Source organism: Pristiophorus japonicus, chromosome 6 (assembly GCF_044704955.1).
Source record: "Pristiophorus japonicus isolate sPriJap1 chromosome 6, sPriJap1.hap1, whole genome shotgun sequence".
Lineage (NCBI taxonomy): Eukaryota > Metazoa > Chordata > Chondrichthyes > Pristiophoridae > Pristiophorus > Pristiophorus japonicus.
In genome coordinates, this window is record NC_091982.1 from 199,617,525 (window position 1) to 199,643,137 (window position 25,613).

The 25,613-nt window shown below is 43.0% G+C and overlaps 1 protein-coding gene across 1 annotated transcript in view; it reads right to left on the minus strand.

Moving 5' to 3' along the window:
* Positions 1-1,704: 1,704 nt before the first annotated feature.
* Positions 1,705-25,613, minus strand: part of ankrd67 (ankyrin repeat domain 67) — a 62,792-nt gene continuing 38,883 nt past the window's right edge. The window contains exons 3-6 of the mRNA XM_070884071.1: positions 17,063-17,327; positions 15,903-16,479; positions 7,497-7,898; positions 1,705-2,250 (exon numbers count right to left, since the gene is read on the minus strand). Coding sequence (XP_070740172.1) covers positions 1,705-2,250; positions 7,497-7,898; positions 15,903-16,479; positions 17,063-17,327 — 1,790 coding nt within the window. The remainder of the gene's footprint in view (positions 2,251-7,496; positions 7,899-15,902; positions 16,480-17,062; positions 17,328-25,613) is intronic.

The following is a 25,613-nucleotide window of genomic DNA, read 5'->3' on the forward strand; positions in this document are numbered from 1 at the left end:
AAACAATTAGGAAGGCTAATGTTATGTTAGCCTTTAGTGCAAGGGTGTTGGGAGTATAAGAATAAGGAAATCTTGCTGCAATTATATAACACTTTGATGAGACCACACCTGGAGTACGGTGTACAGTTAGATTTTTGGCTCATTGCCATCTCTGTTTTCGACCTGGAGGACCGTCAATGGCAGCGGTAAGCTCTTCCAGGTGGACGGCCAGCTTTCAGCGCCCCACTGGGGATTTTGGGGCCGATTTCGGCGGGGCGAGGAGCATTACCGCTCAGTGTGAAAGGCCCTGGTTGCGACACTGGCTCAATTTTTAGTTCCCACCTGATCCATAGCGCTCCATAGAGCGCTGTGCTGGGACCACCTGTGAAAGCGGGCGGTCGGACCTGTAGCAGCTGTAGTGAGGTAAGGAATGTTGACCTCAGATAAGTGTGATTGTTTTTTTTTGCGATTTATGTTGTGGTGTCGTGAGTTATTTATTGGGAATGTTTTGGGTGTTTTTTGTTTGTTTTTTTTTTTCTCTCTCCAGGCCTCTCTTGGAGCGCTCCGAGGCTGGCTCTTTAACTCGGGATTTTCACATGCTCTGCTGGCCTAATGCCAGCTGCCCAATTTTGCTGACTGAGGTGCAAACTTTACCGCCCCACCACCATTACCTCCCCGAAATCAGCAAAGCCGAAAATCAAGCCCCTTGTCTCCTTCCCTAAGGAAAGATATATTGGCCTTAGAGAAGGTGCAACAAACGTTCACTAGATTGATTCCTGGGATGAGAGGGCTGACCTATGAGGAGAGATTGACTAGACTAGGCCTATATTTTCTGGAATTTAGACGGATAAGAGGTGATCTCATCGAAACATATAAAATTCTTAGAGAGACTTGACAGGGTAGATGCTGAGAGGCTGTTTTACCTGACTTGAGAGTCCAGAACTCGTGATAGTCTCAGGATAAGGAGTCGGCCATTTAGGACATGGAGGAGGACTCAGAGGGTTGCGAATCGAAGGAATTCTCTACCCCAGAGAGCTGTGGATACTCAGTCATTGAGTATATTCAAAACTGAGATCAATAAATTTTCAAGCACTAAGGGAATCAAGGGATATGGAGATCGGGCGGGAAAATGAAGTTGAGGTCGAAGATCAGCCATGATCTTATTAAATGGCAGAGCAGGCTCGAGGAGCTGCATGGTATACTCCAGCTCCTATTTTTTATGTTCTTATGTTCTTGTTATTATAAAATAACTGTACCATTTCCTGTATGACTCTCATCTCCATAAATAACAAAGCATACATGGGAATTCTCTTTTAATACAATGTCCAAAGTGAGCACAAGACAACCTACTCTTTCTTGACACTTGAGTGGCGAAACATGCCTTTTTTTCTCCTATTCTAATGCTTTTTCTCGGTAAAATCTGTGGACCAGTCTCACACCAGGTGTTTGGCTGCTCCCGTGCTGCAAAGAATTAATGGGGGTCAGGAGGGGCTCCTCTCATGGCAGCTGGCTCCTGGGAGGGAGCTACCAATGGCTGTCTCTCTGGTACCTGTGCCTGGGAAGCTGGTGTTGCCTCTTATGTGATACTGGCATGGTGCTCTGAGAGGAAAGGCTAGAGGCCTGGCATGGTCTGCTTTCTTGAGAAGCAGCCTCAGGCAGGTCAATTCCAGCTGTCCCCAGTCCAATGGGCCTTAGATCTGTGTTTGCATTTATCAGTGGGATGGCTCATCTAATGTTAGTTATCAGACCCTGAAAGCCTTGATAGACAGGAACCTGCATCCTAACTGCCAAGGCCTGGAAAATATCTTGCATGGTAATGTTTATTCTGTCCACTATTGCCACCAGAACTGCAGTCTGAGCTTCCATGGAGGTGGGGCTTTGAGTGGTTCCTGGCTGCTTTTTAGGTAGGGATGTGCTGCAGATCCCAGTGAAGCTGCCACAAGCTTCATAGATATCTGCAGTGAAGAAAAAGCTTCCCCGATGCTGAAAATCAGGGCTGTAGACTTTAGAATTATACTTGTCAGTTGCTGCACATCCTTGAATAGTGACCTCAGAGCAGGTGCATAGGTGTGATGATCCTCGGACATGCTTCTTTTCAGGGGAGTACCCAGGCGTTCTGGCCACATTCATCTGAAGCCATAGGCAGCTTTCTTCATTGCCTCCATGGGAAGTTGGCACCTCCTCAACGACTCTACCCTCCAGCTCCCTTATGCTCTTAATCACCAATGCCACATCCTCACTAACATAATCTATTTCTCCTGATGAATGTATCTGAGCAGGTGTGTAGGAAAAGCAAATGATATAAGTGATGAGATCAAGGGGGTGATAGCAAAGGATCAAGGGGTAGGATGTCGGTACAGGAACTCAGGGATGGGCTTCACCTTGATTTCTGTGATATATTCACAGAGCACAGCACACACAGCTTCTCTAGCCGTTTGAGGACTTTATTCAAAACGTTATTATGAATTTGCCTATTTGGTGCTGAAATTAATGTCATCTAAATAACATACTATCCCTTCAATACCTTGCAAAATCTGGTTCATTATCCCTTGGAATATGGCAGGAGCAGAAGACATTCCAAACGGTAACCTATAAAATTGATATAGGCCTAGATGAGTACTTATAGTCAAGCATGACTTGGACTCCTCATCTAGTTCAAGCTGTAAGTAGGCATTTGTAAGATCCAATTTTGAGAAAATCTGACCACCTGTCAGTGTTGTGAACAAATCTTCTATATTCAGCAATGTATTGGGGACATTACCCTCTAGAACCTGGTTTACGGTTACTTTATAATCACCACACAATTTTACCTTACCATCACACTTAGATACAACAACAATGGGTGTAGCCCAATTACGTCGATCTATCTTACAAATAATGTTCTCAGTCTCTAGTCTTTTGAGTTCTTGCTCAACTTTCTCCTTGAGTGCATATGGTACGGAACGTGGCTTGTAGTAAACTGATCTAGCGTCCTTCTGTACCCTGACACTCGCCTTGAAGCTTTGGATCGGACTGCCCGTTTTGCAGAACACCTTCGGATACCGCTTGATAACATCATCTGTTGATGCAAATCTCGCTTCCACACGGAAAATCTCACTCCAATCCAGCTTCAGAGATCTCAACCAATTTCTTCCTAGTAAGCTAGGCTTGTCTCCTTTCATTACTATTAGAGGCAAGTTTTGAAATTGATCCTTGTACTTCACCGGTATAGTGATACGACCTACCACAGGAATTTTCTCTCCTGAGTAGCCTCGCAGCTCTATCTTGGATTTCTCCAATGGGAAATCACGCACTTTGTCGAGGTATAGCGACTACACCCATGGATGTACCCGTGTCGATTTCCATTGGTATCTTCAATCCTGCAATCTCTATGTGAATTTTGATACTTTCCGAATCGCTGTCCGTTAACCTCGTGCTCCTGATGACGTGTAACTCTAACATCCCCTCGTCCTGTTGTTGTTCTTCCATGCTATGTAGTCTCTGGGGATTTCTACTCATAGCTTTTAACTCTGGGCTCATAGCTTTAAAAACTGGTTTACCCTTCAGTTGGCATGCCTTCGCAAGATGCCCAGTCTTTCTGCAGAAGAAACACTCTGCCTTCACATATGGACAACTTTGAGCAATGTGTTGTCCCAGGCACCGATAGCACGACTTCGACGCTCTGTTAGAATTTCCAGTTTCTGAGACTTTGGGCCCCCACCGCCTTTTACTTTGAACCTGCAGGCGCTTCACCTCGGTTGACTGACGACCGTAATTATTTTGCAATTCTCGGGAATATTGTTCGGCCATGCCCATCGACCTCGCTGTCTGACAAGCACTCTCAAAAGTCAAGCCATCTGTCGTCAATAACTTTCTTCTGAGCTCATCATTGTTCATCCCACAGCCAAAACGCTCCCGCAATGCTCGGTTTTGAAAGTTTCCGAAATTACAGTGAATCGATAGCTTTTTTAATGCTACGATGTAATCGTTAATACTTTCATCAGACTGTTGATTTCATATACTGAAACGATAGCTTTCAGCAATTTCTAACCGTTTGGGGTTATAGTGCTGCTCCAGCTTCACTAAAATCTCTTTAAGCATTGTGTCCTTTGGCTCGTCAGGCACAAGCAGGTTTATCAGCGTTTCATACAATGCCGGACCCGCCTCTGATAAGATTGCTCACTTACGTTCCAATATTGCCTGATTCTGGACTGCATTGTCTGGAACTTCGATTATGTTATTTGCAGTGAAATACATTTCTAGCCGATCCACATATGCTTTAAAACATTCCTGGTCATGTCTATATTCACCCAAATGTCCCATTACACCTGCGGGTGCTGCCATTTTAATTTCTAGCTGTTCACACAGCATGCTGTATTTTACCTTAGATTTTGTAGTTTTTTCCAAAGACAGAGAAGCCCCCAAAGTCTCTCTGTCGGCTGGCTGAATCCTTCACCAACAAAATTTCAGCTTTAAATCATCCGAAAAATCCCATCCTCGTCGCCAAATGTGATATATTCACAGAGCACAGCACACACAGCTTCTAACATGACAGGCAGATCTGTCAAAAGCTTCTGGAACATGCCCAGTTCTGTTTATTATTAACTCTGTAGTTGCAGTACACAATACATCCACATCCAGAGAAGCACAGAGTACAAGTGTCTGTTTGTAAGTGTGAGTTATTTCAAAACTCAGTGGAGTACTTAGGGTACAGAGGAGACAAAGATGGTTTACATCCAACCATGGGAAAACTGGATGCAATTAGAAATGCACTCACTCCCAGGAATGTCACTGAACTGCGTTCATTCTTGGTCTTTTAAACTATTATGGGAAGTTCCTACCAAATTTGGCTACAGTGTTACATCCACTGAATGAACTATTGAAAAAAACAGGTCCATTGGAAGTGGTCAAAAGAATGCGATACAGCATTCAAGGAGTGTAAAAGCAAATTGGTAGAGCACCATGTTAGTTCATTGTGACATATCTAAGGAGATTAAGCTAGCATGTGATGCCTCTCCGTATGGAGTTGAGGCAGTAATCTCTCATGTATCACGTAGTGGGGAGGAGAGACCAATTGCTTTTGCTTCACGCACTCTCAGTGCCAGTGAGAGTAATTATGCGCAACTTGAAAGGGAAGCTTTGGCATTAATATTTGGGGTCAAGAAGTTTCACAAATACTTGTATGATCATAAGTTTACCATCTTTACGGACCATAAGCCCCTAACAGCAATCCTCCATCCAACATCCCCAGTTCCAACATTAGCTGCAGCCCGAATGCAGAGATGGGCTTTTATTTTGTCAGGATATACTTATGATATTGAATACAAATGATCAGCTGATCACAGTAATGCTGATGCAATGTCGAGATTGCCTTCCCCATCACAAGATACACCGGATAGGGAAGAAGTGTTTTATTTTTCATACATTGATGAACTGCCAGTCACAGCTGAAGAAATTGTTAGAGCAACCAAACGTGACCCAGTGATGTCAAAGGTGTATGGTTATATTGCAAATAGATGGCCAAACCTGGTAACAGACAAAGATATTCATCCATTCTTCATTCGTAGGAATGAATTATCAGTTGATAAAGATTGTATCATGTGGGGTGCAAGAGTGGTTATACCAAATAAATTCAGGTCCAAATTATTAGGAGACCTCCATGACTAGCACCTGGGAATCTGCTTGACCAAGAGTTCTGCGCGCAGTTATTTATGGTGGCCAGGTCTTGATAAAGATATAGAGTACATTGTGAGTCAGTGTACGACATGTCAATTGGTAAGCAAGCAACCACCATCAGTACCATGACAGCCATGGAAATGGCTTCCCAGGGTGTGGCAAAGGCTACATATTGATTTTGCTCAGCTAGAAGGACAACAATTGTGCATTGTGATTGATAGCCATTTGAAATGGGTTGAGGTGTTTCCAATGTGGAAAATAACAACAAGTAAAACATTAGATATTTTGCAAAGTTTATTTTCTTCATTTGGCCTCCCAGAAGAAATTGTTTCGGATAATGGACCACAATTTTGTTCAGAAGAATTTGCACAATTCAAGAGCAAAAATGGTGTGAAATATACCAAGGTTCCCCCATACCATCCTACCTCGAATAGTGCAGCAGAGCGCACTGTACAAATTGTAAAACGTGCCCACATAAAACAAATGTTAGATCCAAATCCAAAGAAACGACAGTTGTCATTGGATCACAAATTGGCTAATTTTCTGATTACGTATCGTAATACTCCTCATACAACTACTGGTAGAACACCAGCAGAGTTGTTTCTCAAATGACAGCCATGAACCAGATTCTCATCGTTAAAGCCAAAGTTGGCACAGTCTGTAGAAGAGACACAATTAAGACAGAAAGAGAATCTTGATAGAGGTAGAGTAAAAGAGAGAAGTGTGAAATTAAACCAGAAGGTGAGAGTGAAGAATAATCATCATAAATGGGTAAAGTGGTTACTAGGAAGAGTGGTGAAGATATGTGGTCCTCGCACATATTTGGTCAAGGTGTTTGATAATGGACAGGTTAGGTTTGTTCATATTGATCATATTTTACCTACAGACATGGAAGGAGTTGAAGATGGGAATGATTCAATTATTTCTGACTCATCAGATAGTTTTGATACACCAGTAGCAAATCCTACGTCTAATATAAACAAATCCAAGAGAAAATCAGAATATAAGTCTGAGTCCGAGTCAGGAAAACAAACAGCCTGAAGTTAGAGTGAGTTCAAATAAAAATTAGTGAAATTCCGTGGAGGAAAACGTTCCTCAGGATGAGTCTCGAATGAGTGTGAATTCGACACCATGTTTGGATGGTTCTGTTCGAGAGCAAAGGTATCCTCTTCGAAACAGAAAACAAGTAGTTAGGTTAAATTTGTAAATTTGGAAAAAATAAGTCTATATCCTGTGTTATGTATAAACATGCAAGTTATGTATGATGTCTGTTATAATAACTTCTTCATTAAGGAGGGAGAAGTGTAATGTCTGTAAGCTTGTAATGTTTGTAGTGCCACACTGTGGATGTGGACGTATTGTGTACTGCAACTACAGAGTTAATAATAAACAGAACCAGGCATGTTCCGGAAGTTTCTGACAGAGCTGCCTGCCATGTTAGAAGCTGTGTGTGCTGTGCTCTGTGAATATATCACAATTGCCTATCCATCTTCATCATCCTCTTTGCCTTTGCCATCCTCATTGTCCACGAGGTAGAAGTTCAATGTCTCTCCTCAGCATCTCTTCTCTTCCATCTCTTGTTGCTGTGGATGGGTTTGCAGGAAAGTAGGTTACAAGTTAAGAATGGGTAAGTATTACCCCCTTGGAATCAAGGAGACAGGGAAGGAGTTGAACCTTGTATTGTGTGCTGCTTCACAAGGATGCCACAGCAACTCTGTAAGTGTATATGTACACACACACACACATATACATATATATATATATATATACATATGACATTCATTTCTTTTTATAAAAAATAATGCATGGAGTTTGTATTGTCCTATCTGTACACATTGTCACTCTTGTTATCCTCTCAGTACATTAAGGACCTTTTTTTGTTTTCTTTCTATGGCAAGATCAGCTGCTGTTTCATTCCACTTTGTTTTGGCTTGCAAATCAGCCCCGTTGCTAATTAGCAGTTGTACGACACGACAGTGGCCCTTCTCTGCAGCCAGATGTAAAGGAGTTTTATCCATCCAGTTTCTGGCATGGATATCAGCGCCATGCTGGATTAGAATCCTAGTCACTTTCATGTGACCTTGGAAAGCAGCTTGATGCAGAGCAGTCATCTGCAGTACATCTCTGCTGTCAATGGAAGCACCAAAGTGCAATAACAAATGGACAGCAACAGTTCCACTATCTGCAGCTCTGTGCAGAGGCGTGAGCTGGTTTCCATCTGAAGCATCCACTGTGGCATTTTCTTCTAGCAGCAGCTGCAAGATCTAAAGAACGATAAGCAAATAAATAAATGTTGACGACACATAATGTTACCCGCAGTCTCTGAGAAAACACAGGTAACAGATATTTTAACAGCTGACACTCAAGCTTTGCCTCCTTATTCTAACGATCGACCAAAAAGTAAACTAAAACCACTCTAGTATACACAGAACAGAGCACTGAACAGCCAAGCTATTATTCTGATATTTAAACTTATGTCTGAAATAAGAGGGGGTGATTGAGGCAATGTTATGTTAGGGTGTCTTTTGTGTGGTAACTACTGCACAGCATTTGGGAGGTTGGTTTTGAAAGGAATCAAAGATCTTCATAATCTTAAAGGCTCCAGCACATATTTTATGAACCACCTAAGGCCATAATTTTCAAACTTCACAAAAATATTATTACATGTGTGCAAGTCTTCTCGCAACATTCCTTTCATTTATCTAATTGGGATCCACAGTACAATTTGCACTAAAGTGAAAAAGATGCCAGTCAATTTTGCAGCACATTTTTAAGCATCAGTCTCACCTAGCTAATTGCTCAAAACATATTCAGCTCTTTTAATGAAAATGCAGCAATCAGAATGTAGAATTACAGCCCATGCAGCCACTTCTTTTTGGTTTTCAGGTAGCATTTAAGTGATAGCAGTTTGAGAAGCACAATGCCTCATCCACTTGCTCGTGTCTGATCCCTGTAGAAAATAAATATGGTGCTGCAGCTATAGCCAGACACAGCGGGGAAATAAGGCAAGAAGCTCTCTACAAACATCCCAGCTCCTGAATGAGGTTCTACCCTGTATCTATATTCTATACACCACACAAGCTACTGAGAGCGGTTTACAACACCGATTGATGTCAGACTGGGTTTCGGATTTGCTGATAATGTTGCCATCTTCCATGAGGTTAGTTTAGATTTCGGAACGTTCTGCAGCTTTTTTGTTAGTTTTACTATTGCACAAGAAAGAGAAACGTAACAACATATTTTACATTGCTGCACTGAGATGAGCAGCTGCTTGAAGCAATACAGGTACAGGCTTGATGTGTGAATCAGTGCACTCAACATGCCTCACTTGTACACTGTGAAACTATTCAGTGATTAAAAGGAAAAGAAATGCAAATGTTGGAAATCTGAAATAAAACTAAAAGCGTTGCAATAAGCAAGCGCATCAGCAACTGTTCTTCCATAAGCGTTAGTCAGTGACAATGAGGCGACAGTGTAAAATAGGCAGTGAATGAGGTAACTAGAGTGGACACCAAAAATAGAAAGAGCTCTTGAACAGGCAAGGACTAGTTTTTCTGGACAGGCGCTGTTTAGTGGCACATTAGATGCAATGCACTAGAAGTGAATGTGCCCCAGGTAAGTCATAGAGCACTAAGACATCCTGGTAGCCTTGTTATAATGAAGAAAGCCAACTTTAGGCACTGCTGAAGGTGCTCTATTGGGTGCATGGTCAAAAGGTGTGCATGTAATTTGGGCTTGAAAGAGAGCAGCACCATTAAAGGGGCAGGGACAGACAAATTTTTATGGGAGAGCTAGAAGATATTTGTTTTTTTCAGTTAATGGGTCAGGATCGGTGTGGTCAATGTAACAATGGGGGGAGGGGTCACGGTCATGATCAGGCGGGGGGTGGGGAGTGGTTGTCGAGGTCACAAATGGGAGGGTGGATGTGACGCTCCCTGCCTGCCATATTGAAGGTTTAGACACCTGTTTAGCACCTGCAAAATGAGTACGGCAACTTCGAATTTCTAGGCCTAAGTGTTAGTAGGCTTCTTAGCAAGCTTTGTTCAGCTAACTATGCATAGATGAGAAATTGAACCTGAGTCTTTAGGGGGAGAAATTTGTGTGGTTTGTGCCACACGTTAGCGCCACAAGATGGTGCTAAGATGCCGTTGAAAGCTGTAACAACGGCGCTGCACGCCATATTGGTGTTGCTGGTAAACTTGTTCTCCAGGGACCTCGCCATCATGGAGATCATGATCTCAGCAAGTGTATAACACTCACTGGATGTCCGATCTCTCAACTTTGTCACAGCCACTTACCTTAACGGCAGTACAGAACAAAGTCAGGGAGAGCCGGCGTCTACCTGTAGGAAGTAGGCAGCAGCAGTGATATTTAATGGGACCACCCCCAATCAGCTGCAACTAACATGGTTCTTCAGTTTCAGTGCCTGTTTGCTACTTCCTGCAACTTATTTCAAGTTATTTTGGTGACAGGAACTGTTGATTCATAAGAATTAGAATTAGGAACAGGAGTAGGCCATCTAGCCCATCGATTCAAGAGCAGAAGTCACTCATTATAAAGGCTTCTGCTCACAACACTTCCTCACAGTCACGGCATCATTACCTCAGGAGAACGACGATGCAGAGGAGGAGGAACAGGAGGTAAGGATGAGGCAGCAAGACAATCGGCCTTCTAGATAGGTTATCTGTGACCAGCTCATCAGACTCTGATTCACATGTTTGAAACCCCAGATCCCCGTAGTTCACCACATCCCCATCATACAATCCCTGTCTCATGCCATAGCATAGCATCCTGGACATAGTCCTCCTGGGCACAAAGGTGAAATGAGAGAGACCACAAAATATTCCAAACACACTTAATAAATGTATCTATAAACATATCACACATATCACATCAATTTGAATAACTAATGACCCTTGTGCCTGCCATAGTTGAATAGCTGTCATTGTGTGCAAGATGTGCGATGTGTGTGTGAGTGTTGCTCGGTGGAAATGTTGGTGGGTGAGTGCTGGGGATGTGGTGCATTGAGCAGTGTGTGAAGCCTGTGGTACAGATGGTGGTATTTGTTGAAGCCTTCACGCCCTGACCACCCATGTGAGCTCATTAAACCTCCTCCTGCATTGGATGTGGGACCTGGAGAGCACAGTGCTGCCTGTGACATGGTGTGCCACCTTCCTCCACAAAATCTGGCAGACTTGTGGCGAGGACCTCCTGCCAGTTGCTGGGTACAGTACCACCCGCTTTCTCTCCATCGCTAAAACCAATGGCTCCAAAGCTTCCTCAGAAAACCTCAGAGCTCTCTCCCTGGGGTGGCGATTTGCCATCAGGATTTGTAAATAAGTGCTTCTCCTTGTGCTTCTTATGGTTGTTGAGACAGCTGCACATCCAACAATGCTGAGAATGAGGTGCTGCAGCATCAATGTACCTCCCATTTAAGCAGTGAAAAAGGCCTATGGCAATCATTACTTGTGTTTAGACTACTATCGATATTGATCGATCTTTTCAGTGTAATGCCAATGAGCTTGAGCTTTTAGACTAGAATCATGACTGCAATCATTTTAATGAGGAGTGAGGATGAATTTTGCGTGCAGCTTAGACAGTTTTCAACTGGCGCGACTTAACCATTTTTAGTCTAAACGCTGCCCATTTCTTGGTTATAATTAATTTCTAGCCCCAACTCATTTATATGGATCAATATACAAGTATATTCACCCACTGTGCTATCAAAAAGCCAAAATGTAATTGATAACCTATGATGTCTTCATGTGTATAGGACCATTATCAAATACTGTAAATTTAAAAAATCATGATACATACAAATTAGAAACATAGAATCATACAGCACAGAAAGGACTATTCATCCCATCATGTCTGTGCCAGCTGTTTGAAAGAGCTATCCAATTAATCCCACTCCCCTGCTCTTTGCCCATAGCCCTGCAAATTTCTTCTGTTCAAGTATATATCCAATTCACTTTTGAAAGTTGCTATTGAATCTGCTTCCACCACCTTTTCAAATTGTGTATTCCAGATATATTTGTTAAATACATTTAACAAAAATTACATCACCCAGGACAGTTTTTCTAGTTGTGTGTTCTATACAACAGCACCATCTCCAGGCCAATTCTACTCACAAGAACACATCTTGATCCAATGGGGGAGAAATTCAGCATGTTAGCCTGACAGGGGCGCTAACAGGGCGCTCAGACAGTAGCGCATGGCATGGTGAATCCCATGCACATGGCAAATTCGCCAGCCCCATAGCACCGGCAATAACAGTTAGCGCCTCGGCATCTCTCGCCCTGCAGGTCGTGACGCTCGCTGGGTGCCCGAATTGAAAAGTTTAGTAGTGCTCCCTGCCTTACGCTGACAGTGACAGGGAGCGGAGGCATGAACCAGCTGGCACTTCTTAAAGGGATGCGGCCCAGCTGTCAAGGAACCTCAATTCCAAAGGTCAGTTATGAGTTGCAGAGAGTGCAGGATGTAACTGCAGCCAAATAAAGGCTGCTTAGTTTCTGGAATGTTGCGAGCCATCAAAGGATTTTGCATTTGATCCACAGCATATCGCCGTTCTGCACGCCCCAAATCATTGGGGGGTGGTGTGCAGACTCCATTGACCCTCCCCTTTAATGGCTGGAAGGCGCCTTCATCAATGCTCACTCCCGATTATACAATGCCTCATATTCATTATTGCTTGGAGCCTAATGCCACTCACCTACACCATTAACACCTGATTTAGCGCCCCTGCTTACGTGGAGCGCTGAGACTGAATTTAGTGTGTAGCGAGATTGATTGGCGCCTGGCGCTAAACTTCGAACTGCTCAAAAGTTAACGCCCCAGCCGGCCAATACTGAATTTCTAGCCCTTTTAGTCTGTGTTAACTACAAAGGAACAGGAATAGGCCATTTATTTGTATCATGGTTGATCTGTACGTTAACTTCATTTACACGCCTTTGCTCTATATCCCTTGATATCCTTACCTAACAAAACTCTATTGATCTCAGTCTTGAAAATTTCAATTGATCCTGATTTTACTTCTAAATGGCCTAGCTCTAATTTTAGGATTATGCCCTCTTGTTCTGCATTCCTTCATTCGATGAAATAGTTTCTCTATATCTACCTGATCAAATCCCTTTATTGTTTTAAAGAACTGGATTAACCACCCCTCAAACTCCTAAACTCAAGGGAATATAAACCAAGTGTATGCAACTTGTTTTCATAAATCAACTCTTTAAGACCTGATATCAGTCTGATGAATCTATGCAAGGCTAATCTATCTTTCCTGAGGTTTGGTGCCCAAAACTGAACGCAGTACTCCAGATGGGTCTGACCAAGGCTCTGTACAACTGAAGCATAACTTCATCACTTTTATATTCCAACCTTCTCCAGATAAAGGCCAACATTCCATTAGGCATTTTGTACCTGTGCATTAGCTTTTAGTGATCTGTGCACATGAACACCCTTTGCACCTTCACTGCTCCTAATCTTTCACCATGAGGAAAATATTCAGATTTTTCTTTCTCGGATCTAAATTATATGGCCTCAAGCTTGCCCACATTAAATTCCATCCACTGCACTTTAGCCCATTCACTTTGACTACCTATGTCCCTTTGTAACTTTATGCTTCCACATACGCAACAAACTGTGTCTGCTAACTCAGTGTCATTTCCAAATTTGGATATACAACTCTCTATTCCTTCGTCCAAGTCATTGATACATATTGATATGGTGAAAAGATGAGATGCCAGTACAGATCTCCAGGGAACATCTCTTGTCACATCCCGCTAATCAGAGAACATTGGGCTGGATTTTCGGCTTTGATGTCTTTGGGGCGATAATGGCGGTGGGCGGGAAAGTTAGCACCCGGGAATAGTTTGCGCCTCAGTAGAAACATAGAAATATAGAAATTTACAGAGCAGAAGGAGGCCATTTCGGCCCATCCTGTCTACGCCAGCCGGCAAAGAGCCACATGGCCCTTCGTCAGCAGCCCTAAAGGTTACATACAAACCCATGAACAATGATGGAAAGGCAAAGAGCACCCAGCCCAACCATTCCGCGCCACACCACTGCAACACCCCTTTATACTAAAAACATCTACACTCCACCCCAACTGGAGCCATGTGATCTCCTGGGAGAGGCAAAAACCAGATAAAAACCCAGGCCAATTTAGGGAGAAAAAATCTGGGAGAATTCCTCTTTGACCCATCCAAGCGATCGAAACTAGTCCAGGAGATCACCCTGGCCGTATTTTATTCCCTGCAGTACTTACCAGTATATCTGCTCCAACCAACAAAAAGTCACCTAGTTTAATCCCAATTATCAACTCTAGGTCTGTAACCCTGCAGGTTACGGCACTTTAAGTGCCCATCCAACCATCTCTTAAAAGTGGTGAGGGTTTCTGCATCCACCACTCTTCCAGGCAGTGAGTTCCAGATCCCCACAACCCTCTGTGTAAAGAAGCCCCCCCCTCAAATCCCCTCTAAACCTTCCACCAACCACCTTAAAACTATGCCCACTTGTATTAGCCCCCTCCACCAATGGAAATAGGCCCTTACTATCCACTATGTCCAGGCCCCTCAATATTTTGTACACCTTAATGAGGTCTCCTCTCAACCTCCTCTGTTCCAATGAGAACAAACCCAGCCTATTCAATTTGTCCTCATAACTAAGATTCTCCATTCCAGGCAGTATCCTAGTAAACCTCCTCTGCATCCTCTCTTGTGCAATCGCATCCTTCCTATAATATGGCGATCAGAACTGCACGCAGTACTCCAGCTGTGGCCTAAACAAAGTATTATACAATTTAAGTATAACCTCCCTGCTCTTATATTCTATGCCTTGGCCAATAAAGGCAAGCATTCCGTATGCCTTCTTAATCACCTTATCCACCCGGCCTGCTACTTTCAGGGATCTGTGGACAAGCACTCCAAGGTCCCTTTGTTCATCTACACTATTAAGTGGCCTACCGCTTAATGTGTATACCCTTTCCTTATTAGCCCTCCCAAAGTGCATCACCTCACACTTCTCTGAATTAAATTCCATTTGCTACTGCTCTGCCCACCTGACCAGTAGATTGATATCCTCCTGCAGCCCATGACTTTCCTCTTCATTATCAACCACACAGCCAATTTTAGGTAAGTTTGGACAGCTGGGCCCTGCACCAGGGGGCGTAGTGATAAAGAAGGCATTGTACATCTCTCTTGGCGCTAAAGAGCTGTCCTAGGAGTACTCTGAGAGACGTCTGGGAGGGTGGGGGGCTAAAATAAAACACAAAAACATTCCAAAAACATTTCCCACGCCACCACAACACAAATCACTCAAATTTACAAGAAAAAACTATCACACTTACCTCTTCGCCGACAGGATGATTGGACCGCCCTGATTTCCTAGGCAGTCATTGCGGGCGGACGGGTCGGGCAGGAGTTCAAACTCGTGCCGGTGTCACAACCAGGGGCGTTGCACACCAGGCGCAGCTCTTCAGGGCGGTGCTGCTCTGCACTGCCGCAATACCGGACCCAAGGATTGCTGCGGGCGCTGGAGGCTGACCGCCTGCCCAGAAGCCCTCACTGCCACCATTGCAGCAGCTCCGGGGTGAAACCCGGTGTGCAGAAGACTGCAAAATCCAGCCCAAACCCTTTATCCTTACCATCTGTCTCCTACCTCCAACCCATGCTACAAGGTTATCTCCAATCCTGTGCACTTGCATTTTTGCTGATAATCTCTTGTGCATACCTCCTGGAAGTTCACACAGACAACATCCATATAAACTTCTCTATACATCATGCTTGGGACCTCCTCAAAATGTTTAACTGCAATGCAATTCCATAATACTTTCTACGCAAAGTATTGAGCATAATTTTATTAACATGGAGGGTACATGAAATTCATGGGTGCTACAGAGCGAGATTTATGTTACTGAGCTTGAGATAAAAGTTAACAAGGTAAATCTTCAAAAACATTTTCAATATGAAACTTGAAATGTTCTTTTTTACTTGCTTATTTCCAGACCAGACTATGAAGGTCTTCCATTCTGATATTATTTACTACACTGTAGTATTGTACTTAGGAACAGTTGGAAATGCTCTTATACTTTAACAAAATAGACAGTGCAACATTAACACGATGTGGCTCTGTAAATAGATAAGTTTTCTCTCTCTCCATTGTCTATCCTAGAGATGCTAAATCATGCTGCAGTATGGTTTCAGGGGCACAGGAGCTCTCTTCTCTGTTGCCCAACAACTCTCAGATTTTCCAGTTCCATGCCTTCTTACCTCTATACTTCCATTTGCGGCAGCTTTGTGCAGAGCAGTTTGATTATTTTCATCCCTGGCATCTATGTCTGCTCCTTTCTTCAATAAACAGTCGGTGGCCTTGATATTTCCAGCCTCAACCGTTAAATGTAGTGGAGTCATACCATAGTCTGTCCTCTCATCCAGTGCAGATCCCCACATTAGCAGCAGTTCAATGACATCAATATGCCCATTCACGCAGGCCCAGTGTAATGGAGTCCATTTATTGTTATCTTTGATGTCTCGAGAGGCCCCATATTTTAGTAGTAGCTGGGCAGTACTTAAAGAACCATTTGCTGCAGTGCAGTGAAGTGGACTTGCTCCGCAGCGGGTTTGGGGCTCAAGAAGAGCTCCACGGTGTAAGAGGTAATCCACTGTATCAGTATGTCCATTCCAAGCAGCCCTGTGCATTGCAGTGTAATGATACTTGCTCCTGCTGTTGATAGCTGCACGCCTGTGAAGAAGATACTTGACCAAAGTAATATGTCCACAGAATGCAGCATGGTGGAGTGGAGTCCAGCCCAAATTATTCTTACAATCATCATTCAAAACTGGAGCCCTGTGACAATTAGATGAATATCAGTATTTAATGTGACATTCATGATAAACAAATAGTACGTAAATTATTTGCAGGAAGATTAACATGAATACATAAAACATTCTATAATCACTCGGCAAAGATACCAAATATACATACTATAAACAATAAATACTAATCTATGAAAATAAGGCCAAGCAGTGCATATCCAAGTGGCTCAGTAACAATGAACAGCAATTACTATTCCCCCAACATTAACAATATCAATCTTATGTAGAATTAGAGAGTGTGCTTGTTCATCATCATACCTTATTTATACAAATACAGAATCAAACTGTGGTGATGGTTTAAAGGGTAAATTCATTTTATGGCCTGTTGCTGAGGAAAGTCCCAGGTCCAATGCCTGGTTTATTCTGAGTTGGCTGAGAATGATGAATGAGAATTGAACTCAGCATCCTATCTGGAATCCTGAAATATTTTTATTTAGAAAATCTGTTACTGTAGTTATTTTTCTTCTTATATTTAATATGCTCTTTGAAATTATGTAGAATTCATGGCCAGTACTTCAATAATATGTTATTTGTTTGAAGAGATTGCAACATACTTAGAATCTACAGATGTTTTTGCAGGCAGTTGGCCTTGAACTGCTTCCAGATTTCTTCCCTTGTTTGCAACAGGCAACGCCTCTATTCTGTCCCCAGATATCAGTCCCATGGAAGGACATAAAGGGATGCATCGTCCCTGCTGAGGTTGATCCACATCTGCAGCCTTGATGTTCTTGTTTGTTCTCACAGCACTGGCGGAGGAAACTGAATCGTGTAACTCCATCCACTTCCACATTATCTCTGAAACGGCTGACATGGCAGATTCTGAAAAATAAATATTATATGACAGATGCAACTATTGAAAAAAAAAGTAAACAATAAAATAATCACATTACAACAACAATAGCTTGTAATTATATAGCGCTTTTAACATAGTGAAACGTCCCGAGGCGCTTCACGGGAGTATTATGTGATAAAACATTTGACACCGAGTTGCATAAGTAGATATTAGCGCAGATGAAGAAAAGCTTGGTCAAAGATGTAGATTTTAAGGATCAGTATAGTATAGTCAGATTTAGCAGAACTCTGGGCACCTTCATGGCCTGAAGTGAGAGGTTGATTAAATGGGGCAGGCAGTCTATTACTGCCACTTCAATTCATCAGTATTAATCATAGAAATCATAGACATTTACTGCACAGAAGGAGGCCATTCGGCCCATTGTGTCCATGCTATCCAGCCTAATCCCATTTTCCAGATCTTGGTCTGTAGCCTTGTTGGTTACGGCCCTTCAAGTGCATATCCAAGTACTTTTTAAATGCTATGAGGTTTTCTGCCTCTACCACCCTTTCAGGCAGCGAGTTCCATACCTCCACCACCCTCTGGGTAAAAAGATTTCTCCTCATATCACCTCTAAACCTCCTACCACTTACTTTAAATCTATGCCCCCTCTTGACCCCTCTGCTGAAAGAAATAGTCCTTTCCTATCCACTCTATCCAGGCCCCTCATGATATTATGCACCTCAATTAGATCTTCCCTCAGCCTCCTCTGTTCCAAAGAAAACAACCCCAGCCTATCCAATCTTTCCTCATAGATAAAATTCTCCAGTCCAGCCAACACCCTCATTAATCTCCTATATACCCTCTCTCATGCAATCACATCTTTGCTGTAATGTGGTGAGGTGACCAGAACTGTATGCAGTACTCTAGCGGTGGCCTAACTAGTGTTTTATACAGTTCAAGCATAACCTCCCTGCTCTTATATTCTATGCCTCTGCTAATAAAGGCACGTATCTCGTATGCCTTCTTAACCACCTTATTTACCTGCCCTGCTACCTTCAGGGATCTGTGGACATGCACTCTGTTCCTCTATACTTCTCATTGTCCAATCATTTATTGTGTATTCCCTTGCCTTGTTAGCCCTCCCCAAATGCATTACCTCACACTTTTCTGTATTCAATTCCATTTGCCACTTTTCTGCCCACCTGACCAGTCCATTGATACCTTCCTGCAGTCCACAGCTATCTTCTTCACTATCAAACACACAGCCAATTGTTCTTAATTACGTCCCTTTGATCAATGTCTAAATTATTTATATATACCACCAAAAGCAACGGACCTGGTACTGAGCCTTGCAGAACCCCACTGGAAACAGCCTTCCAGTCACAAAAACACTTATTGACTATTATCCTTTGCTTCCTACCACTGAGCCAATTTTGGATCCAACTTGCCACTTTCTCTTGGATCCCATGGGCTTTTACTTTTTTGACCAGTCTGCCATATGAGACCTTGTGAGGCCTTGTTAAAATCCATGTAGACTACATCAAATGAATTACCTTCATCGACAGTCCTTGTTACCTCCTCAAAAAATTTAATCAAGTTAGTCAGACACGATCTTCCCTTAACAAATCCGTGCTGACTGTCCTTGATTAATCCGTGACTTTCTAAATGACGATTTATACTGTCCATCAGAATTTTTTCTAATAATTTGCCCATCTCCGAGGTTAGGCTGATAAGCTTATAATTACTTGGTCTATCCCTTTCTCCCTTTTTCAACAATAGCACAACATTAGCAGTCCTCCAGTCCTCTGGCACCACACCTGTAACCAGAGAAGATTGGATAATGATGGTCAGAGCCTTTGCTATTTCCTCCCTTGCCACTCTTAACAGCCTGGGATACATTTCATCCGGGCTTGGCGATTTATCTACTTTCAAAGATGCTAAACCACTTAATGCTTCCTGTCTTTCTATTTTTATCCCATCTAATATTTCATACTCCTCTTCCTTAACTACAATGTCTGCATCGTCCCTCTCTTCTATGAAGACAGGCACAAAATATTCATTAAGAACCATATCCACATCTTTCGCCTTCACACATAGATTACCTTTTTGGTCATAGGCCCTACTCTTTCCTTAGTCATCCTTTAGTTCTTTATGTTTTTATAAAACATCTTTGTGTTTTCCTTGATGTTGCTTACCAATATTTTATTCATGCCCTCTCCTTGCTTTCCTAATTTTCTATTTAATTTCACCCCTGCACTTTCTATACTCCTCCAGGATTTTTGTAGTATTGAGCTCTCGGTATCTGACAAACGCTTCCCTTTTTTTTCCTTCTCTTAACTGTATGCTCCTTGACATCCAGAGGGCTGTAGATTTGGGAGTCTCACCGTTTTTCTTTGTGGGAACAGATTTGCTCTGGAACCAGTTAAAACCAGTTCTGTAAACAACTGACCAGTAGTGAGTCATCTGACCAAGATACAGTTTAAAAAGAGGCAGGTCGTACAGAGCACGGAGTGCAGCAGCAAAGAGTGGCATTCATGAGTTTGGTAAGTGGGTGAGTTTTAAGGGTTATTCTCTTTAAACCATTTAGAGGCTGGAGTAAATTGTTAGTGGCAAATGCCAGTAGCTTCTAAGTAAGTAGCAGTTTAATTTAAAGGGGACAAGCTAGCTAGTTAGGAATCTTTCAGGTTTAGGCTGAGAAAAACAATGTAACTCTCCAGTAGGAGGCAATTAGCAGCTAGTTAAAACCACTTCTGTAAACAACTGACCAGTAGTGAGTCATCTGATCTAGATACAGTTTAAAAAGAGGCATCTCGTGCAGAGCACGGAGTGCAGCAGCAGAGTTTGGTAAGTGGGTGAGTTCGGGCAAGTAGGGGTGGCAGGTGCTGTTTTGTCTTGTTTTTCCTACCAGTGCTGACACTAGAGCAGCTGATAAGGAGTGCGAGAGTAGGAGACGGAAGCCCAGAGACCAGCCCAACCAGCTGCAGACAAAGATAGAGGGGTGCGAAATTGAGAGGTACGTCACAGCCAAGCTGGTAAGTGGTTGGCTGCTTGACTGGTAAGTATAACTCTCTTTCAGACTGACTTTTAGATTGGTTTAACTGGCAGCGAACCACTAAGTAGCTGTTTGGTGTTTAAGTAAATTTTAGTAAGTAAATTAATTTAAAGGTTCAGTCATGGCAGGAGAGCTCGAACCCGTGTCATGCTCCTCCTGTGCTATGTGGGAAGTCAGGGATACTATGTGTGCGGGAAGTGTGTCCAGCTGCAGCTCCTGACAGACCATGTGATGGCACTGGAGCTGCGGATGGACTCACTCTGGAGCATGCGCGATGCTGAGAATGTTGTGGATAGCATATTTAGTAAGTTGGTCACACCGCAGGTAAGGGTTAGGACAGATAGTGAATGGGTGACCAAGAGACAAAGCAAGAGCAGGAAGGTAGTGCAGGAGTTCCCTGCGGTCATCTCTCTCCAAAACAGATATACCATTTTGGATACTGTTGGGGGAGATGACTTACCAAGTGAAGGCACCAGCAGCCAGGTTCATGGCGGGAAAAAGAGTGGGAGAGCTATAGTGATAGGGGACTCTATTGTAAGGGGAATAGATAGGAGTTTCTGTGGCCGCAACCGAGACTCCAGGATGGTATGTTGCCTCCCTGATGTCTCGGAGCGGCTACAGAGCATTCTGGAGAGGGAGGGTGAACAGCCAGTTGTCGTGGTACATGTAGGTACCAACGATATAGGTAAGAAGCAGGAAGAGGTCCTACAAACTGAATTTATGGAGCTAGGAGTTAAATTAAAAAGTAGGACCTCAAAGGTAGTAATCTCTGGATTGCTACCAGTGCCATGTGCTAATCAGAGTAGAGGGTGCAGGATAGTTAGAATAAATACGTGGCTTGAGCAGTGGTGCAAGAGGGAGGGATTCAAATTCCTGGGACATTGGAACCAGTTCTGGGGGAAGTGGGACCTGTACAAAAGGGACGGTCTGCACTTGGGCAGGACAGGAACTGATGTCCTGGGGTTAACATTTGCTAATGCAGTTCAGGAGTGTTTAAACTAATATGGTAGGGGGATGGGAACCTATGCAGCGAGACAGGGCAAAGTAATATGGAGTCAGAAACAGATGGTAGAAAGGTAAAAAGCAATAGTGGAAGGCCGAGTAAACAAAGGCAAGAAACAAAAAGGGCCACACTACATCATAATTCTAAAAGGACAAAGGGTGTTAAAAAAACAAGTCTGAAGGCTTTGTGTCTTAATGCAAGGAATATCCGTAATAAGATGGATGAATTAACTGTACAAATAGATGTCAACAGATAAGATGTGATTGGGATTACAGAGACGTGGCTCCAGGATGATCCAGGCTGGGAACACAAGATCCAAGGGTATTCAACATTCAGCAAGGATAGAATAAAAGCAAAAGGCATTGGGGTAGCATTGCTGGTTAAAGAGGAGATTAATGCAATAGTTAGGAAGGACATTAGCTTGGATGATGTGAAATCTATATGGGTAGAGCTGCAGAACACCAAAGGGCAAAAAACGTTAGTGGGAGTTGTGTACAGACCTCCAAACAGTAGTGGTGATGTTGGGGAGGGCATCAAACAGGAAATTAGGGGTGCATGCAATAAAGGTGCAGCAGTTATCATGGGTGACTTTAATATGCATATAGATTGGGCTAACCAAACTGGAAGCAATACGTTGGAGGAGGATTTCCTGGAGTGCATAAGGGATGGTTTTCTAGACCAATATGTCGAGGAACCAACTCGGGGGAGGCCATCTTAGACTGGGTGTTGTGTAATGAGAGAGGATTAATTAGCAATCTCTTTGTGCGAGGCCCCTTGGGGAAGAGTGACCATAATATGGTGGAATTCTACATTAGGATGGAGAATGAAACAGTTCATTCAGAGACCATGGTCCAGAACTTAAAGAAGGCTAACTTTGAAGGTATGAGGCGTGAATTGGCTAGGATAGATTGGCGAATGATACTTAAGGGGTTGACAGTGGATGGGCAATGGCAGACATTTAGAGACCGCATGAATGAACTACAACAATTGTACATCCCTGTCTGGCGTAAAAATAAAAAAGGGAAGTTGGCTCAACCGTGGCTATCAAGGGAAATCAGGGATAGTATTAAAGCCAAGGAAGTGGCATACAAATTGGCCAGAAATAGCAGTGAACCCGGGGACTGGGAGAAATTTAGAACTCAGCAGAAGAGGACAAAGGGTTTGATTAGGGCAGGGAAAATAGAGTACAAGAGGAAGCTTGCAGGGAACATTAAGATGGACTGCAAAAGCTTCTATACATATGTAAAGAGAAAAAGATTAGTAAAGACAAACGTAGGTCCCCTGCAGTCAGAATCAGGGGAAGTCATAACGGGGAACAAAGAAATGGCGGACCAATTGAACAAGTACTTTGGTTCAGTATTCACTAAGGAGGACACAAACAACCTTCTGGATATAAAAGGGGTCAGAGGGTCGAGTAAGAAGGAGGAACTGAGGGAAATCCTTATTAGTCGGGAAATTGTGTTAGGGAAATTGAGGGGATTGAAGGCCGATAAATCCCCAGGGCCTGATGGTCTGCATCCCAGAGTACTTAAGGAGGTGGCCTTGGAAATAGTGGATGCATTGACAGTCATTTTCCAACATTCCATAGACACTGGATCAGTTCCAATGGAGTGGAGGGTAGCCAACGTAACCCTGCTTTTTAAAAAAGGAGGGAGAGAGAAAACAGAGAATTATAGACCGGTCAGCCTGACATCGGTAGTGGGTAAAATGATGGAATCAATTTTTAAGGATGTCACAGCAGTGCATTTGGAAAGAGGTGACATGATAGGTCCAAGTCAGCATGGATTTGTGAAAGGGAAATCATACTTGACAAATCTTCTACAATTTTTTGAGGATGTTTCCAGTAGAGTGGACAAGGGAGAACCAGTTGATGTGGTGTATTTGGACTTTCAGAAGGCTTTCGACAAGGTACCACACAAGAGATTAATGTGCAAAGTTAAAGCACATGGGATTGGGGGTAGTGTGCTGATGTGGATTGAGAACTGGTTGGCAGATAGGAAGCAAAGAGTAGGAGTAAATGGGTACTTTTCAGAATGGCAGGCAGTGATTAGTGGGGTACCGTAAGGTTCTGTGCTGGGGCCCCAGCTGTTTACATTGTACATTAATGATTTAGACGAGGGGATTAAATGTAGTATCTCCAAATTTGCGGATGACACTAAGTTGGGTGGCAGTGTGAGCTGCGAGGAGGATGTTATGAGGCTGCAGAGTGACTTGGATAGGTTAGGTAAGTGGAGCAAATGCATGGCAGATGAAGTATAATGTGGATAAATGTGAGGTTATCCACTTTGGTGGTAAAAACAGAGAGACAGACTATTATCTAAATGGTGACAGATTAGGAAAAGGGGAGGTGCAACGAGACCTGGGTGTCATGGTACATCAGCCATTGAAGGTTGGCATGTAGGTACAGCAGGCAGTTAAGAAAGCAAATGGCATGTTGACCTTCATAGCGAGGGGATTTGAGTACAGGGGCAGGGAGGTGTTACTACAGTTGTATAGGGCCTTGCTGAGGCCACACCTGGGGTATTGTGTACAGTTTTGGTCTCCTAACTTGAGGAAGGACATTCTTGCTATTGAGGGAGTGCAGCGAAGGTTCACCAGACTGATTCCCAGGATGGCGGGACTGACATATCAAGAAAGACTGGATCAACTGGGCTTGTACTCACTGGAGTTCAGAAGAATTAGAGGGGATCTCATAGAAACGTTTAAAATTCTAACGGGTTTAGACAGATTAGATGCAGGAAGAATGTTCCCAATATTGGGGAAGTCCAGAACCAGGGGTCATAGTCTAAGGATAAGGGATAAGACATTTAGGACCGAGATGAGGAGAAACTTCTTCACCCAGAGAGTGGTGAACCTGCGGAATTCTCTACCACAGAAAGTTGTTGAGGCCAATTCACTAAATATATTCAAAAAGGAGTTAGATGTAGTCTTTACTACTCGTGGGATCAAGGGGTATGGCGAGAAAGCAGGAATGGGGTACTGAAGTTGCATGTTCAGCCATGAACTCATTGAATGGTGGTGCAAGCTCGAAGTGCCGAATGGCCTACTCCTGCACCTATTTTCTATGTTTCTATGTTTCTATGACCCTCACTATGCCTCCCACTGCTCTGACACTGATTTACCTTTAAGTAGTTATTTCCAGTCCAGTTTTGCTAAATCACATCTCAGCTTGGTTAAATTGGCCTTTCCCCAATTGAGAACTTTGGCACCTGGTCTATCATTGTCCTTTTCTATAACTAACCTAAATCTAATGGAATTATGATCACTAGCACCAAAATGCTCTCCCATTGATACCCCTACCACCTGCCCAGCTTCATTCCCTAAAACTAAGTCCAGAACTGCCCCCTCTCTTGTTGGGGTTGTTACGTATTGGCTAAAATAGTTCTCCTGAATGCATTTTAAGAAATCTGTGCCCTCTATAACTTTTACACTAATTCGATTACAGTTACTATCAGGATAGTTGAAATCCCCAGCTATTACTGCACTATCGTTTTTGCACTTCACAGAAATTTGCCTACATATTTTCTCTTCTATCTCCCTCTGACTGTTTGGGGCTCTATAGTACACTCCCAGCAGTGTGGTCGGCCCTTTTTTGTTCTTCAGTTCAACCCATATGGCCTCATTTGATGATCCTTCTAACATATCGTCCCTCCTCTCCGCTGCAATAGTTTCTTTAACCAATAATGCGACCCTCCTCCCTTTTTATCCCCTTCTCTATCTCGTTTGAAAATCCTGTAACCAGGAATGTTGAGCTTCCATTCCTGGGCTTCTTTAAGCCATGTTTCAGTAACAGCTATGATATCATACTTCCACGTGTCTATCTGTGCCCTCTGCCTTATTCACTGGACTCCTTACATTGAAGTATATACTATTTTCTAGCCTTTGCATCCTCTGCCTTCCAAACTCACTTACCAATTTACTGCCTTCCATTTCCAGCTTTGCTTCTCTCCCTGCTAAATCTACTCTCAGATTCCCACCCTGCTGCCGAGCTAGTTTAAACCCTCTCCAACAGCACTAGCCAGTTACTTAAAACATAAACACATAAAAATCCCTTTGGACACTGATTCTGATTCAGAGAATCCAAATTTATTCAAACTAGGCACAGAGCCTTGATTCATAACAAACTCTGGATTTTTTATTTTGTCCTAGAGAGTCAGATATTCATTTTGACTGCTCAAACTAAATGTTCCAATTAATGAGACCGGAAGTGGAATTCATTTTTTATGGTTGTTTTTGACATTTTTTGCCAAAATTATCTTATTTTGTTAGCAATGG